Raw genomic sequence first — 18,680 nt, 5'->3', positions numbered from 1 at the left:
TGGCAGTTTAAAAAGGGCTGGATCTGTATGAAACCAGCGCGCTTTGTGTCTGTGCTCCTGGTTATCCATTGTAGTAATGACAGGGTAATGGTCTGAGATGCATGTGGTTGTGTCTACAACACATTCGCATCTGTTGAATTTGGAAAAGATTTCACCACTTGCATATGCTCTGTCCAGCCTGGCTTTTCTGGCAAGGTTGCCTGAGGAGTAGTTCTGCCATGAAAAACTTCCTTCTTGACCTAGATCCTGCAGATTGAATTTATGTTTTACCTTTTCCCAAGCTTGTTTCTCTGATCCAGCCAGGGCTAGACCTTGGGATTTGAATCTGTCTTTGAGGGTTTCTACCATGTTGTAGTCTCCCATTATCAGCAGTGGTGCTCTAAGTCTTAGCATAGATTTCCAGGTCCTGGTTCTCAGTTTCTGAGGGCCGTGGGCATAAACACCTACAAAGGAGAAGTTGTTCATGTGGCGTACTATCCACTGGTTGTTAAAGTCTATTTGAAAGTCTTTAAGATCCTGAATGCTATCATAATGAATGCCTACTGCCAGGCCCCCGGCTCCATGAGGATGAAGTGAGTGTACCCAAAAGTGATCGGAGGAGATGGTGTGAAGCCTTCTTTTCAGTTCCTCTCCTGACGTCTTGATCTCCACTAGGGAGATGAAATCCAGATGTCCTTTTGATTTGATCCATTGTTTTACTAGCTGTGCTTTCTTAGAGTCTGTGAGCCCTTTGACGTTGAAGCTTGCAGCTTTCATTATCTTTTATTTGGGGGTTTGTGGGGACCTCCTTTCGAGGTTGACTGAGGGGTGGCTCCCAATTGTGCTCTGCCTCTCTTGAGTTCTTTGCTTAATATCCATGTCATTGGGGTTTCCAGATGGTGGGATGAGGCACTTTTCAGTGGCTGTTGTGACTGTTGTGTCCATGTCAGCAGCATCCAGATTGTCGATTTCCTTGTCTAACCTCAGCTTGTTGATGGGGGTACTTTCGACAGTGTCATTTTCTTCTTCAGCTTCCCCTGGATCTGGAACAGCTGCAAGAACAGAGTATCTGTTGGGTTTGACTAGAGGGTGAGGGGGCTTGGGCTTGGTGGCTGGTTTCCTTCTATTGACTTGAACAAATTCAGGATCTTTTATGGCTCCGGAAGACTGTGGGGGGCCGAGAGTCGGGTTGGATTGACTAGGGTTGAGGGGGGGGTCTTTTTCAGCTACTTGGGGGAGGATGATCTGAGGGTTTTTTAAGGGGCAATTTCTGATGAGATGCCCCTGTTTACCACAATGAAAGCATGAGTTAGGCAAGTGCTTGTAGAGGATAGCCTGCGAATGAGAGAACTCACCACATCCTATTTCTATCTTGTCTGGGAGGGGGAGGGCAAGGTCAAGTTCTCGACTAGGACTTGGGGGTGCCACGCTGGGTTGTAATCCGAGAAGGCTTTGGTTCCTAGAATTTGACCTAAGGGGGCTAAAATAGCTTTGATCCAGGGGTTTAAGTGGATGGGGAGATTAGGGAGCTCGATACACTGAGGACTTGGGACCGTCTGGGTTGAAGTCCTTAGACCACCTCATGAAGAAAAGGGTATATGTCTAAACATCCATTGGCCCGAGCTGATGACCTTCATTGCCATGCTTGCATCTTTGAATAAAAAGAGGTAGTAACCTTTGGGAAGGGCTTGTGTAAGAGTCACCTCTATTCCGAGAGGGGACCAACTTTCTCTTATCCAGGCTCTCATGGCTTCCTTAGATGGTCTAGGCCCAAAGAGGAGGCCCACCAGGCATCTTTCTGAATAATCTTCTACTTTGCTCCTTACCTGATCTATTGGCAGGTTAACGTGAACAGTGGTGGCTGCGTTATTACCTCGGTCGGTGAAGTTGGCTGTCTCTTTCGGCGGGACTGTATCTGCTACTGCCGGTTCTTTTGCTGTCGATCTGGAAGCCTCTTTGTACTGTTCCTTGTTCTTTATGTTTAAGAGCTGAGCTTTGGCATCTTTTAATTCCTGCATCAGTCTTGAGTTTTCGTCCATTACTGCTTCCATGATATTCTCTCCACTCCACGACTTTTCAGGGATGGGGTTCCATGAGTTGGGGGGGGGGGGCTATCTGAGAGGTTGAAGGAGATGCTAAGTTAAAGTGACTACTGAGCATTGGACTTACTTTTGCAGGTGAAGCTGAAACGGTCTGGGGTCTAATCAGGGACGGGCTCCTCCGCTCAGTGCCCATGCACTTGGGAGGGCATCCGCCCGCAGAGAAAGAGAGCCTGCGCTGCAGATTGAAAGGGCGGGAAACAGGGGAAGAAACAGAGCTGCTTGCAACAACCTCTTTCGTCTTACATTTTTTCGTACCACTTTTCTTTCTTGAAAAATTAATCCAATTACATTTTAGGTAGGCGTGAGCCTTTTAGATTCTTTGGTGCATCATATTGACTTCAAATCAATAGCAGATGAAATCTAGGCAAGTTTATTTAAAGTTCAAATTTAATGATCTCAAAATGCTGGAAAGCGAGGAGTTAAGTGATCATTTGGCCAAGTTTGGATCAATAGTACAACAATTAATTGGCCTTAAATGTAAGCAAGAAGATGAAGACAAAGTTCAAATTTAATGATCTCAAAATGCTGGAAAGCTAGGAGTTAAGTGATCATTCGGCCAAGTTTGGATCAATAGTACAACAATTAATTGGCCTTAAATGTAAGCAAGAAGATGAAGACAAGTTGGCTTTGCTCATCAAGAGCATGCGAGGGATAACATGGTTTGAACAAACCTTGGAGATCCTCTATGTAGTAACACCAAAGTTTGAAGATCTAGTTGTGGTGCTCCTCGAATAGAAGAATCAAAGAAGACTAGCAAGCCAACATCAATATTGGCTACGACAAAGCCTTTGTGAGATCATAGAATTGGAAGAAAAATTGGAAGATACAGTGCAGGTGGGGAAGAGCAAGCCAAGCACCATGCTAACCTTGTTGTAGGGGTCCAAGAGGAATCAGCTGAAGAGGAGGAAGTAGAAGAAATCTGAGGTAGACCAAGAGGGGGCATTTTAGTTCTTTACCCAATGTGTTTGAGTCAATAAGGGTCGGGTAGTCCCCTGAAAACGTGATTGTATCTATGTTCTTTTGTGTGCCTTGATTTATAAAAGGCTTAATGGTTCCCTTATCCTAGTTAGGAGCCAGGGGGGTGACTTAGTGCTGGCCTCGCTACCTCGGTCTTACCCTGATATGAGAGACTACCAGGCACAGGAGGTGCAGATGGTGAGTCTAGCTCTTTAGACAAGGTGGATGGGGTAGGTGGTAGCATCTTCTTTGCGTTGGGGTCTCACCACCTTCGCTCCAAAGGGGGCATTGTTAGGATAAATCAGAGCTTCCATGTGTGTAACAGGGTGTGAACAGCCCCTTAAAAGGCTGGTAGTGTGTATGTGTGTGTCTGCATGTGAACCACCTCTTAGAGGGTGGATAAGTATGCATTAAATAAGGGTCAAATGGTTTGGTGTGAGAAAGTCCTATATAACAAGGGCTTGTACTTCATTTTAATAATCAATGAAATCATTATCTTGAGTCGTGCAATCATCTCCCTCTAGCTTTGGCACTCTCTCTCCTTCTCTCTCTGCCCATCATCTTCGGCATGGTGAACTACCACCCATTGTAACATTCTCCGAGACCTTTCACTCCTGACTCTAGGAAAATAGTTGCTCTTGCCTTTGAGAGTGCTCGTGATCTTTACCACAGTGTGGCCCTATCCAAGAGACAAGATACCTTGGATAGAGAGAGAGCCATCAGGTGTAGATTGTGTGCTTTGCAAGGGAACTTGAGAAAAAGCTTCATGCCTACTAGTGGATCTCGGACACATTATGCACCGTTAGGCCTGAGCTGCAAGACTCTTTTGAGTAGCGTGCAGAGTTTCAGTATCATGCACACAAGAGTCGTTTTGGATTCAGATGGGAGATAGATGTAACAGGCATTTCTTTGCTGCCCAGTGGCCTCTCCCATAAAAGGGAACATGTTAGACAGCTGTAGAACAAGTGGTCCACTTAGATCTTGACATGGTCAGGAGGATTGCCTCTGAATTTTACTGCCGCTTGTTATCTGTAGAGGCTCCCTCAAAGGGATAGGGCACAACAGAAGGTTTGGGAGTCCCTGCTTAGGCTAAGTTCGGATGATGTGTGCATTACTTGATGCCCCCTTTTCAGCAGATGAGCTTAGACATGCAATTCAGGCATTACCACATGGTAGTCTTGGGGATGTGGTCTCTCTCCCACGTTTTTCATGAGTTTTTGGGATGACATTGGAGAGCACCATGGCATTACAGGATGGAACATGGGCTCTATCTCCTTTTCTTACCGAGGGTGTTATCCACCTCATCCCTAAGGGTGGTTATAAGACTAACATTGCCCAATGGAGACCTATCACATTGCTTGCGACTGCATAGAAAATTCTTGCCAAGGCAGTGAGCATGAGATTGCAGCCAGTGCTACAAGTAGTCATTCATGACACAATGGATTCCTCTAAGGAAGAAGCATCTTTGATAACATCTTTTCCTGAAGATCTCAGTGACATGGCATTTAGATTAGTTTGATGTGGAAGAATGGATTCCTGCAAGTGTAGGATGGGGACAATGAGTATACGCCCATCATTCTAGGGCTAACTTATCTTTGTACATTGACACAATCTAATACACTGTGTGTTGTGTGCATTCTTGCTTCTTCTTCTCCAAGCTTTGTGTGCTTTTCTCTAACCCTAATTCCAACAATTGGTACCAGGGCAGACTTCTTCTTCTCCAAGCTTTGTGTGCTTTTCTCTAACCCTAATTCCAACAATTGGTATCAGGGCAGGCATCGGCTCCCACGGCTATGTCGCTAGCATCCTCCGACTCACGTTCTCCGATTGAGGTGAGCTTTCACGAGCGCTTGCAGGTCGTTTCGGGCTCCGTTTTTGCATTACAAGTTCTGTATAGGTGCGTTTGTCATTTTGTGCAGAAATTTCGACAGTGCAGTTTTATGCAAAACAGGCATACGTATTCTATTGTGGACCGTGCTACATAGCACGAGTTGTTTTCTGTTCAGTCTTTGCTTCATTACAGGTAGCTTTTGCATCAGTTTCAGTCAGTGGCCATGGCTGATGGCCATGGCTGATAATAGCAATGATGTATTTCGCATGTTGTCTGCTGACCGTGTTCAGACCCTGCTCTAGGGTACACGACCCTGGACTATGCAGCCCACAACTCCTTACTCTAGTTCGTTGCCCCCTATTTGGCCCTGGTCTAGAGTTTGTGGCCTCGACTGCTCAGTCGGGACCTCTTGCTTCTACTGTGCCCTGGTTTGGGGCTTTTGCCCCATCACATCATCGGCCAAGATTTATGCAACATACATCGTGACCCTCCCTTGATGAGCGTGACCCCTCTATGTGTGTGGTGTGTGAGAGAGAAATCTTCCTCATTTGCCCTTTCTGCTGCAACGTGTGTGTGTGTGTGTGCGCACGCGCGCGCACGCGCACATGCATGTGTGCAGCAAGCGGTGTGTATACAACAGTGACTGTGTGTGCGCAGGAGCAATTTCTTAACAAAAAAAAGTGTGTGTGTAGGCATTAGGAGAAATATGGACTCAATTTTGGGCCTTTTAGTTCTAGAGAGAGAGTGGCGCTCAACCAATGAGGAAGAGGCTTCCGTAACGGAGAAATTCGGCATTTTAAAGCAAGAATTAAAGTAAATAGAGTAAAATTATGCTCAAAATGCATCTTAAAATAACATTTACTCAACTTAAAATAATAATAAAATAATACTACCGAATCTTTGCACGTATGCTAAAAGATAGTGGTAGTTAATGATAGAGAATCTCTAAGTTCCCCCCCAAAACTAGCTCTGATCTTCTTTGTCTCCAACATAATCGTTCTTTCTTTTTCTAAGTCTCTTCCAAATTAAGCTCTCATCTTCTTCTTCCGTGTGTCTTCTGCTACACAAAATGGCAACCTGTAGAAAGCCTCGTACTAGCATTTCAGCTATTACTGTATTCAATAGTTATAATACGGACGATGGGACATGGATACCATCTACAATTACAATCGAGAGCTAGGTACTTTTATAGAGAAGGAAGAGGAAGAGGAGAAATGCTAATGAATTTATGGAGCCATTCAAGGGACAAGTTAGGTACTAATCCAACATGTTTTCCAACATGTAGACTTGAGGGTGAAAAAATTTCCTCCTGGTCTTCCACGATATCGTCCCAACTGTGAGTAGTATCTTAGTCAAAGCTTACAAGTGTTTAATTGTTGTTATTATGCATTTTTTTATCCATTCGATCATGTCTCCTTATTGTTTTAAAAGTGTCTAATTGTTGTTTTAAAAATGTCTAATCTTTTGGTTTTATGCAGATATTTATCCATCCACTAGGATAGACTTGCAACCAGTGGAGAGTATAAGTGGGATTTTTGACGCTTTCCATGCATATGTAGGAGAACAAATTTACAAAGGAAGAACTCATAGAGATCTTGTAGACCACGGCATATTTTTCTATGATATACAGTACTTAGAACCAAACACATCTTCTGGATGGGGTCGTTTGACTCCATTACCCCTCCCATTATTTGGAAGCAAAGATTGGCCATTGCCAACTTCACAAACTAGTGAAAGTTATAGGATCAAGTTGTATCACGACATACAAAAGTCTCTTAAGGCATCTGTCAAGCTTACTATTTTTATGCCTATCGAAGTGTTTGTCGACTTTTTCTTTGATGAAGAAATAAGAATTACTTCAACAATGTTTATTTGCAAGTCAAGTAAGGCACTGGACTTTTTGGACATGGTTGGGACAGGAGAAAGACAGAAGTCATCATTTCTGTTTTGGAGAAGAAGTCAATAGTTTGCAAGTACATTATTGGCTCTCAAAACTTCATTGTAACTTTTCACTATACTAGATATCATTATGTTAATGGCAACCTTGTTCCATTAGATCAAGATTTGGAGTCAGATCCCGAGAATACACCTCTAGTAATGGAGATATATTTGGAAGAGCAATTGCTTACAATGCTGAACACACTATCTAAAACATTTCTTTCTCAAATTAGAGAAGACCTTACATACGAGGATATTGAACAATTGCCAAAAGATTATACATTTACAATGGATACTAAAAAGGTAAACCATTTATATTTACATTCACCATTTAGTATGCTGTGCATAACATTATGTAAGAAAAACCCCCTTTTTTACAGGTGCCAAGGCAAAAAGAGAAACGACTTTCTGCAAAGAATCTGTCTCTCATACTATTCACTTAATTAATCGTTGAATGATGACAGTATTGAGACATTGTAACTCCAAAAGAAATTGTATATATGAAAGATTTTTTTCTTGCAAAATTAATGTTAATGTTACAAATGTAAATATAAGTCTAATGATGGTGACGCCAATTAGAAGAGTCAGGGGCACGGCTGTGATTTAGAGGTCGACTGCGTTTGGGACAGAGGGGGCCTTCAATTTTGCTCCTCTTACAGCCTTTCCATTTCTTCCCACAGTGTTTCTTCTCTTTCCCTCTCTACCTGCAGGCTCGACCTACCTCTCCTGGATTCCACCCACTCATCCACCTCCGCTTGCAGCCTGTCATATACATTCATCAGGATAGCCACATGTTCTTCGACTTGTCTCTTTGCCGCTCCTCGTCTCGCTGAGGTATTCTCTCTACAGCTTCCCTTGTAAATTCGTCTGCCCTCCTGATCTCTTCTTCTGCACGATCATGGACAGCCAAAATAATTCTTTGTATAGATTTTGTCATGCACTGTTTTACGTACAAGGGAGCATATTTGTTCAGAATTATTTCTTGTACACAGAGAAAAGCTTTGTTAGGGACATTATAGCTACGTTTGATTATGCAAGTCTACGTTACCACAACTAACATCATTTGGCTAGACTCGCACCCTTATCCTACGATATGTCATGCGTTGTACAAGGTTCGGCTCCATTAGGAGATGTTCCAATGCATATACAAACTTTTGAGCACATCTGAGAGGTCGAAAAACAAGCATCAGCTTATCCTGCTTAAATAAATCTACATGCTTGTCGAAGAGGGAAATGTCAATAGGGACTTACTCTCTAACGCGGCCATGATATTACTGAACAGAGTTAGCAAAATAACATGTGTTTTGCTCAATATCATACAAAAACAAACTCCAGTGTGCTTACAAACATCTAGACTTGTCTAGTCATTTGGTAGCTCCTTCATGCTCAGTGATGAATTCTTGAGATCTCCTTGCTTTTGCTTGATAAAGATCCTTGTTGCTTCCTAGGCTCTCAATCTTTTGCTCTTAACTTTGAATCCGGCCTCCTTTGACTACTTGTCCTTGCTTACTTTCGTGTCCACCATTTGGCATTGTCTTCTTCATTGTGCCTTTGGTGTAGATTTTATCTTTTTCACTTATGGTTGATGCTTTTGTTTCATGCTTTGATTCTTCCTCCTTAAGTGCCATTTGTGCTTCATTGCATATGCTTTTTCATGTGTGGGTGCCATGTATGCCATCACCTCATGCGTGTGTGCTTTGGGCATGCTTAGGATAGTATTTAATGCAATTTTATATTCTTATATACACATAAACGTGCATACTCATTTGGTTGCGGTGTTTTTACATTGGTTGTATGCTTATTTTTCACACACTCATACAGTAGCGTGCTCATTTGGCCGGTTACAAACTTTCTCCAATTTTTTTGGTTTGAAACATTGTCGTTGCAAAGTTTATGATGTCATTGTTGAATCCCATGAAGGACATGGTGTTGTCATACATGATGCACATAAGAGTTTTGCATGGAAGGCCCATAAAGTCACTGCCCATGTGAACAACCTCTAATGGAGGACCTTTTTACACTCAAAGGTCTAAAATATTAACTCCTTAGATTTTAATTTCAAACCATACAAAAAAAGGAATTTTAATTCGTTATCTTCACTAACCTGCCTACGCTGGCACTGCGCTTGGAGACCACCGAGCTTCTGCCGCGCTACCTACCTGATTGATGGTCGTATGATTGAGGTGAAATGCCTTTAAGGTGGAGTGTTGGTAGATTCGCACAAGGACCAATGCACCTTTAGAAAGCCCATCCTTCACTCCTCTATTGCTAGTTCATTGGTGTCTATAGTTCTCATAGCTTAACCGTATTCATACCAAGATTTTACACCCACACTTTAGTTTATCATGAACAATAACCCCAATGCTCTTACATTTGATGAGTTACTTATAGTGCTCTTGCAAGAAGAGTAATCTCGGCAAAAACCAGACTAGTATGCATGTGGGAGATCAAGCAATCATCGTTGCCAATCAAAAAGATAAACGCAAGCCTTCTCTAAGGGCAGCTACAAGAAGCCAAAAGTAAAATAAACCTAGTCTTCTAGGCAAGGATGCCAAAAAGGGAGATGATATGCCTAAGAAGAAAGGAAAATGCAACCTTTTATCGAAAGCCATAGGCCATTACATCCCAAATGTAAGAAAAGGCTAGAGAAGGAGAAAAAAGAGTCAAAGATGGTTATTGGTTTGATACATCAGCACCAAGTGTGCTAAAAACAAGGAGTCGGCAAACTATGCACAAGATGATTGGGCATTCATTGTTCTTTGTGAACTGCAGTTATGACCCTTCTATCCATAATATATGCATGTCAACAACAACAAATTAGAATGTTTAGTATTTTGATAATGGTGCTAGTAAACACATTAATTCTCAGCATAATTTGTTTTCCTCCCTTGAGTCTGCTCTTCAAGGAGACACAATCACATGTGTGAACAATTCCTCATATTTAGTGAAAGCAGTTAGTAAGGTTTTGCTCACCACTGCAAATGGTGGGTTAATCACTCTCTCAAAAGTCTTTTTTGTGCTAGGCTTTAAAAAATTTATTATCACCTTCTACCATTACTAGACAAAGCTAGTGGGTAGATTTGTTGATAATAAGTATACACTTCATGATTGGAGCGATGGAAACATCACTCTAGTATCTTTTGTACTCTAAGCCACAGGCACCACACGCACGACAGACACAAGAGACCGGCATATAATTCTTGTTCAATTAGCCCCATGTGCTATAAGTGATGCGGAGCTATGGCATGCCCGCTTTGGTCACCTGAATTTTGGTAGATTGTTGTGCCTTAGAAGAAGGCAAGAAATGGTGTTACCGTTGCCAAATCTTGAGGCCGCTTTCAAATATATATGTGAGGGGTGTATTTTGTGCAAGGTACAAACAAACATCATTCCCGAAAGATGGATCAGTAAGGGCTATCTAAAAAATACAACATAGTGATATATTGGTCCTATGAGGGCACCATTAATCAAGAGGCTTGATGTACAAGCAGGCATGAACAAGATGGTGCTTGGCCAAATGATGGAGAGCTTACCTTGGGGCATGGATATACAAGGGTGGTCCAATATGACTCATGGTACAACCCAACCACAAGTAAGGTATAGTGGAATCTATATAGTGAAGCCAATTGTGCTGCTCTGCCAACAACAAAACCTCAACCCCATGGAGATGCAAACGTGTTTACCTTGGAAAATTGTTCTCTAAAACTCTAAAATTCAAAAGTGCTAACTGCTTAGGAGCAAGGAAAATCTAGCTTAGCCATAGCCACAGTCAATGTGAAGATGAGAGAAGCTTATACATATATGTGCTGCCAAATGGAGGAGCCATATATATCACAAAAGGCATATGAAGTGCAAGAAGTTGTGTTGATGCTAGAATAATGGACTTCTTAGAATCACATTGGAGTCTTATATGTAGAGATGTTCTCTCACAGAATCCATGCTAAGTTGACACAAGTCCAGCATCAAAGCCTTGCAAAGATGGCTAGAAGATGTCATGGCAAAAAGCTAAAGCAAATGAGGAAGCCCTTAAAGAGCAACAAGAGCTACACATGAAGGAAGAAGCTGAGTTGAAAGACCAGCAAGCAAAAGCTCAAGAAGAAGCTACACCAGCTAGAAAGGAAGCCACACAAGCAAGGTAGAGCTTGGCTTTGAAAATAAAGAAGCTAAGGCTACAAATCAAACAGATGGATGAGTTGGTAGTAGCTTGTTAGAATAGGGTGCTTACAAGACAAGAATCATTGGAGAAAGACGACCTAGAGGGAACACGATGGCAATGCAGAAGGTGGTAGTTGAGAGGCAGTTAGAGACAAGGAGAAAAATGGAAAGACAAATGAGCATTTAGCAACACAAAGGGAATCTAGAAGCCCACAACATCATCTACAATCTGATGGGGATTATATTACTCTACCATAGACTTTCATTCAAAGAGCCAAAGGCAAAGGAAGCTTCTACATCAATAGATGATCTTGGCCACCAAGAGGATACTTTTCCCAAAACTACTAGCACACAAACCATTGCACAAACATCACAACCATAGAACTACACCTTTTTAATTCTCCACCTCCTTTTATTCCCACGAACCCTCATCTGGCATTGGGAAGAATTGGGACTTAGATAGATTTAGAGGTGGAGAAAGCTGAATTCCTAGATAATTCCTAGTAGATACATTCACAAAGACTTCAAGACAATAACCACCTCTTCAGTGACTTCTACAAATAGCAACCTCCTTTACTGACCATAGCAACCTCCTCGGTGACTTCTACTACAAGCAACTATAAGCCCACCATAAAGGCATCCAAGGACAGAACCTACTTCAAGAAAGGGTCATGTTAATCCCATTTTTGTAATCATCCATTCAGTATAGAACTATGATTGTAATATAAGCCATTAGTATTTATCATGAGTTTGTGTTGTTAGTCCATGGATTTTATATAAAAGCTAATATTATAAATCCACACTCTTTTTAAACCTTTTTGAAATATGCATAAATAAATGAAAAATATTTGTTTCCATTGGAATATTTTCAATGTGATGTTATATTAGGTCAGAATAACATTTCTATCATTATTGCTGCACTCACTTTCTTGTATTTCAAAATCCTAAATTAATAGAGAAAAGTGGGAATTTTCTTTGTTTTTCTTAAAAGGAAAACAGATATGAGAAAGAAACTTACAGTGCATCTACTTCAATAACTGTATTTAAACATCATGATTGAATACTTCTTTTGAGGGCATATGGCTATTGTCATTATTGAAGGAATTGCCTAGCATTATTTATGTTGATTTTAAAGGAATGTGCTACAAATTAATATTAGAAGAGACTTGTCAAGACAACCCATGAACTACATTAAGAAGAAAACATCTACCTTGTAGATTAAAAATACATTTTTTCGTTGGATAATGTTATGAAGGTTTTCGCTTAAGAGAACACAAGTCTCTCTTTTAAAGGAAAAGTTGAAGTGCAAGTGAACTTCAAGACATGTTCACACATACATATATATATCTCTCTCATTTTATAAGATGTCTCAACACAATGTTACGAGTGAGGTTTTACCATGTGGCCTCTTGCTAGGAAACCAAACACCCATACCAACTAGGCTATTAGTTTTAGCATGTGACCTCTTCCTAGGAAACCAAACACCCATACCAACTAGGCTAGCACTTTTAGCGGGGTTTTACAGTCTGACCTCTTGCTAGGAAACCAAACACCCATACCAACTAGGCTGGCACTTTTAGCAGGGTTTACCATGTGACCTCTTCCTAGGAAACCAATCACCCCATACTAGCTAGGCTAGCACTTTTAGCGAGGTTTTACCATGTGACCTCTTCCTAGGAAACCAAACACACATACCAACTAGGCTAGCACTCTTAGCCAATTCATTACCACTTATCTTATCCTTTTGAAAAGGATGAATGCATTGAGCAAGAAGATGAATAAAATCATATGTTTAATTATTTAAATCTTGTACTCACAATAGCAAAGGAGCATTCACATGGTTCAATAATAGAAGAAGAGTTTAATGCACTTTGGAAACGTTAATTTGGCCATGTGGAAGCTTATCCCTCTAAGCTCTATATCCCCCTTCCTATTTAGTGTATTATGGGATACTAATGTATAAAAGTTTCCATTATAGAGTTCCTTACAAGAGCTTATTTAAGGACATTTTCGTAGAACAAGGTAACCAAACAAGGAGTAAATGTTTTCTTCCCTTTTGAAATATACTGCAATGATAAGACAGCTTTTTCAACTATACATTTTCTCCTTTTTTAATTTTCCACCTCTTCTACACAGTCTTCTCCAATGTGAATGTGTTTCTATCAATGCATTTAATTGTTCTAGAACTAGCACTTTAAGCAAATGATTTCTTAAATCAAAGCAAATGAAGAAAAAAAGTCTTTCAATACATAGCTTCCTTCACCATCAAGTCTTATAAGTTTGACCAAGAAAACTTTCATACCTTGTGCATTGTATTTTGATTGACTTCCTACAATGTTTGACAAATGAACAACCATGGTTTAAAAGATATGATGAATGGAAAAAAAATAGCTATTTTCAATGTAACTTTGTTAAGGGTGTGGTCCAAATTATTGCTTTAAAATCACAAAAAATAAGTATCTTCTTTTTACACTTGTTTTGTAATTGGGAGGTTTAAATTATTACTTCAATCTTATCCCCTGTTGGTAAAAGGTTCACAATCCCAAACATGACATCACAAGTTTGACTCTTGCTCGCTTACAATGGGATCAAACTTCAACCCGAAAAACCACTAATTTCCCTTACTTCTTACCAAAAGGTATATAAACTATATTTGAATACATAATGATAATGAATCTAATGGGAGACACCAAAGTACTTGTCCATTGATAATATACTATTTCGATCCTCAGAAGTTAATACTCCCATTCTTTTTCCAATTAATGATCTTAGGGCTTCGAAATGCTATAGCTTTAGAAAGGCTGCTAGAGCTTATGCCTTGGCATGTCATTTCTATAATGGCTTCTTAACTTGTTTGGTGACATCATTACATGCTCTCTTCATGAGATGCATCTCTTGCATGTGGAGCCCCTTTACCCATCATATGGGAAATGCTCCTCAATGAGGGAAGCACACATTAGTAAAGGCTTTCTCAACCCCAACATGAGCTTCAAAGTCAAAATATACACTACCACTTCTCATGTGTATTATTTTAGTTGCTTGTCATACAAATTTACCTAATGTACAATGGCAACACCACTTGCCTTACCACCTCTATTTATCAAACCACCCTACTTACAATACCAACTTCCACTACCCACCATTTAACATGAAAGTTATCCTACTAGAGTGAAGCAACTATCACTATCAATGCTACCAAGTATCAACCCACTATGGAAGGACCATGTAGCTATCGAGGTCCTAGTTTGGTACTAATGCATAACGTGAATTGCCTTGTGTAAAGTAGTCTAGCTTATCTTCTTGAGTAAGCAAAGAGTGGTGGTTATGGCGAATTGTGGTGTTTGGGGGGGGGGGAGAGAGAGAGAGAGAGAGAGAGAGAGAGAGAGAGCACAGGAGTACACCACTATCAATGCTACCAGGTATCAACCCACTATGGATGGAGCATGGGGGAGAGAGAGAGAGAGAGAGAGAGAGAGCACGGGAGTCGAGGGAATGACTCGAGCTCGGATCTCAATTGGAAGCACGACGTGTAAACCACCACTTCACCGTGCGCGCACACAGATTATCATCGTAACTTTGGTATAAGTCATTTAGTTGAAAAAACAACATTTTGATTATTACTCTTTACAAATAACTACCTGAACCCACTCACCTGCTTTTGCTTGCTTAATTCTGCTCACACCCCATGAAAAGAAATCAGTAAGCATCTTACTATATTCTTTTGGTGTATTAACACGTGATCTCAAGGGTAGTAAAAACAACTAAATTGTGTGCGCGTGCAGGCGTGCGCGCATGTATGTGTGTGTGTGAGAGAGAGAGAGAGAGAGAGACTTCACAAGTGACGGCGACCAATAAGAATTATTCAAATGCAATGACGAGAAGAAGTTTCATTTCACTTGATCTGGTCTTCCCACTGTTACACATAAGAGGCTCCACATTGCCTGGCTCTCATATTCACCTGCTGTATGTATATATAAGCCTATATTTGCTAGACCATAACCATAAAGGTAAGGTACTATCATCTGCTTGATACAGGATGAAGCGACAGTAGACAGCACTTGCAAAAGTGCATACACTTATTCCCGTGCCAGTTTTGTATCAAAGCTGCTCAAACATATGGCAAATGCTTGGAAAGCAGACAATGGGTATCTATAATCCATGGTAAACATATCCTTTCCGATCTTCCCGAACTGCAATAATACCTTGTCTTGGTCCCCTTGTTGAGCAGGATCTACGGCTGCCACCAGCTGAAAGTTTTTTACAGACGCAACCGTAACACGCCCCCTGAAATTCAAGCACCAACATTGCAGCTGTTCATGCCATCTTGGCAACTTATTTTTTAGCATTAGTGGTGCATCTTTACTGTTTCCCTCAGTGGCAGGCTCAGCTTCAGTCAAACTAGCATTGTTTACTGTGGTTCTAGATCTAAGGAGTGAGATTGAAGAGAAGGGAGGATCTACAGGGCTTAAGAAATCAGTAGGCGTAGGAGCAGTCCCTCCCTCCTCCACGGCAGAGACTGGAATTGAATAGAGCGTGCATTGCATCCGCCTGGGTCCTCTTGTACCTAAAACATTCAGCTCATAAGAAATGTGAGCAACATTGAAGGTCCCGGCAGGAACTCGAGGTGCATTTTGTTTTGAGCCAGCCCGCTTGCCTGATCGATTGATTGAAGTGACAGCACCCGGATGAGAAGGCTGACTGTCGTATATGGTGAACTTTGTGCCTAGGAAATTCGACCTGAAAGATGCATTGTGAGAATATGACTTCATAAATTCTCTTTTGGCTCAAGACAGTTATTTAAAAATCAAACAAGCGCTTTTGAGACCCTAAGGGCTCTTTAGGACTACTTTAAGCACTTCAGGACTCGTTTGAGCTCTCGAGGGCACTTATAAGCTCTAAAGGGCTCTTTAGACAAGCAGTTAACGGCTCTTTTGAGCCATTAAGGGCTCCTATAAGCCCAAACGAACTCTTAAAAGCTCCTTGATTTTCTAAGGAGGAACAGCTTAGTTGCCATACAAAACCCATATAAAAGATGCATATGATCACGATTGCACAAGAGTCCCATTTGCCGACTTATATTCTTGCTAGTATTCATGATACAGCAAGCACTAACATTAACTTTTGCAAGAAATAGAAGCAAAACCTGAATTCCACCTGCTTGTTAAACAAATACTCACCTTAACTTGCCCACATATGTGTCACCCCCTCGTGATATATCATCAGCATCAAGAGATATTATATAGTCCGAGCTAGTGGCTCGCCTGAACTTCCTTGCCGCTAAAAGGAACTTGCCATTTTCAGCCAAAGCTGTGGGGAGCCAAAAAACACATGATCTTGTTAGGCATGCTCCTGTCATGTATGTAACCAGAAAGAAAAGATCGAACCTATAGAACATCCTAGAAGTACAAATACAGATACCTACACACGTGTACATAAGGCATACCTATATGTACACACATTCATACACAAGTGGGCTGCAGAAACCAAAAAAAAATGACGAATCCCCTACACGTTCGCCTCATGGTTTGAGCTTGCCCTCCTTAAGGGGAGGTCTTGGGTTCAAGTCTTGTGGACACCACTCCACAAAATTTGGGGCTTGGGTGGGGGCTGAAAAGGGAGGACGTATAGATCCCCCAAGTTCTTGCCATCAAGTGATCTTAAAGGGGAGTTCAGGTAGCATCCACAAACTTCTCCTTGGTAAATGCAGGTGCAGAACCCGATTCAAAAAAAGCCGGACATCAGGGGATTGTTGGTGGAGAGACATTTGGATGGCAAGTGAGCTTAGAGACTTCTTGTCACATGCAGTCTGCACTGTAGTGCATGGTGACAAGAGGACTCATCATCAGTGCACCATTGTACAGCATAGGACCCTTCAGGAAATGAAAATGTCGTACGTGGTGGCCCCATTGTAATCCTCAGTCCAAGATACGTCAAGCACGAGCTACGTAGATCATTCCTCAGAGTGTCAGTCAGTCCATCAAGCCCCTTAACCCACTTGAAGAGAATCATTCATGCATGTAGAGTAAGTAGAAGCCTTAGGGTTTGCATCAGTTCATGGTCTGCATTTGCATAGCATTCATCCCAATGTGCATGTAAACCATTGCAAAAGCCTTAGAACATTATTAGCATTTTTAGCATATTTATTGGCATTTATTCAGCATTATTATCATTAATATTCAGCATTTATCACTTGCGCAAGTCGTGTAGCGTTTAATGCTACAATCGGCCAGCTGTGTAGCCAGCCAACCAGCCACATGCTCATATAAATAGCATCAATTGCATCTCATTCCATCATCTCAGCATTCAGGCATAATCGATTCAGCATTCAGCCCCTTGGATCGCTTGGAGCATAGTCATCAACAATCAGCCCAAGGAAGAAGCGCTTCAGCCCTTGCGTTTCTCAGCCTACAGCAGATTTCAGCATTTGCTTTCATCATCGTTTGCTCCATCCTCCCAGGTGAAGGTAAACGCAGCATATTCATCTTGCACATTCACAGCCTAGGAACAGTCCCAAAACAGCCCATCCCTCAGCCATAGTCTGCAGCCTTCCTACAGCCACTTGGAAGAGTGCATTGGCCTTGGGATTGGACATGGTGCTTCTAAAGCCATGTACAGTTCAACCCGATTCTTGGTCTTCCGAAGGTCTTGTGTTTGGCTTATCTATAGTCCAAAGTTAGTCATTCTCTTCAAAGTAATAAAGCAAATACTCCTAGAAATAGAAGGGGCCCCTTCACTGGGTAATTTGGGACCCAATAAGATGTACATATCTCTATCTCTTTCTCTCTCATCTCTTAAATTGTGAAGTGAGGAAGTGGATTGCTAAAGACTCAAGAAACTCATGATACAGAAGGTGGTGTGAGACTATGTGTGACAAGATTCTACATCTACGCATAATTCCGCTGCATGTTAGCCTTCTAGCAGCATGGTCTCCATTGTTGGCTTCAATACACCCCCATTTTTGAGGTGCTTTGTGGGCAAATTTTCATTTTGTGGGCTTTTGGAGATTCTGAAGGCCAAATGCTCTAACCATCACATACTTTGACTCACTCGAAGGCCTGAGATGCTTCCAAAAAGAGGTTTTCTTTGAGGTTTCCACTTGGGAACTTATTTACCCTTTGTTAGGTTTAGGGTTAAATTCAGGGCAAGCAATGAAGCATAGAAAGCGCAATCAGGTTGCTCAAGTATTTTGTACAAAGATAATGAGGGGTCCAACCTCAAAGTGCCATGTGTCACACTTACTCCTAAGGTCACCACACCATATGAAAATCCTAACACTAAATGTGTCCCTATAACTTATTTCTAGCCCCCTCACAACTTATTAACAAATTTATCCCCTACCCATGTGCATAACCCCTAAAAATCCCCCCCTTAGAGATAATGTAATTATGTACAAACTGACGGATCAGTCTCTCCAGATGAAAGTAATCCCAAAGCTTTGCGGAAAGCTTTAAACTTCCTCTCAGGATAGCACCTTGGTGAAGGGATCTCCAATGTTATAATGTGTAGAATAGTAGATCAAGTTGATCTCCCTTGCATGTAACCTCTCTCTGACACTGTGATAGTGATCCTTAATATGCTTGGTTCTAGCATGGAATACTGGGTTCCGTGCCACAACCATAGCACTCTAACAGTGAGGATAGTGTGGCCATATGCTAACTCACACAAAAATCTGCCATCAATCTCCTCACTCATCCTCTTCTCCTTCCCCAAATGAAGCA

General features: G+C 41.5%; 1 protein-coding gene and 1 pseudogene across 2 annotated transcripts in view; one reads left to right on the top strand and one right to left on the bottom strand.

The window, feature by feature from the left end:
* Positions 1–6,015: 6,015 nt before the first annotated feature.
* On the top strand, positions 6,016–7,261 carry LOC147618849 (uncharacterized; annotated as a pseudogene).
* A 7,573-nt stretch (positions 7,262–14,834) lies between these two features.
* The window catches only part of LOC147618847 (tubby-like F-box protein 6), a 53,692-nt gene continuing 49,846 nt past the window's right edge, over positions 14,835–18,680 (bottom strand). Inside the window, exons 4-6 of one of the 2 annotated variants that reach the window (XM_086773929.1) lie at positions 16,140–16,269; positions 15,617–15,699; positions 14,835–15,526 (exon numbers count right to left, since the gene is read on the bottom strand). In XM_086773929.1, the coding sequence (XP_086630055.1) occupies positions 15,039–15,526; positions 15,617–15,699; positions 16,140–16,269 (701 nt within the window). In that variant the 3' untranslated portion in view covers positions 14,835–15,038. Of the gene's footprint in view, positions 15,700–16,139; positions 16,270–18,680 lie in introns of both variants that reach the window. The other variant, XM_086773928.1, reaches the window with a different exon arrangement.

The sequence above is a fragment of the Cibotium barometz genome, chromosome 34, assembly GCF_041138505.1.
Source record: "Cibotium barometz isolate CiBa-2024 chromosome 34, ASM4113850v1, whole genome shotgun sequence".
NCBI classification, from domain to species: Eukaryota; Viridiplantae; Streptophyta; class Polypodiopsida; order Cyatheales; family Cibotiaceae; genus Cibotium; species Cibotium barometz.
The sequence above is the reverse complement of the archived record's forward strand: the minus strand, read 5'-3'. Positions and strand labels throughout refer to the sequence as shown.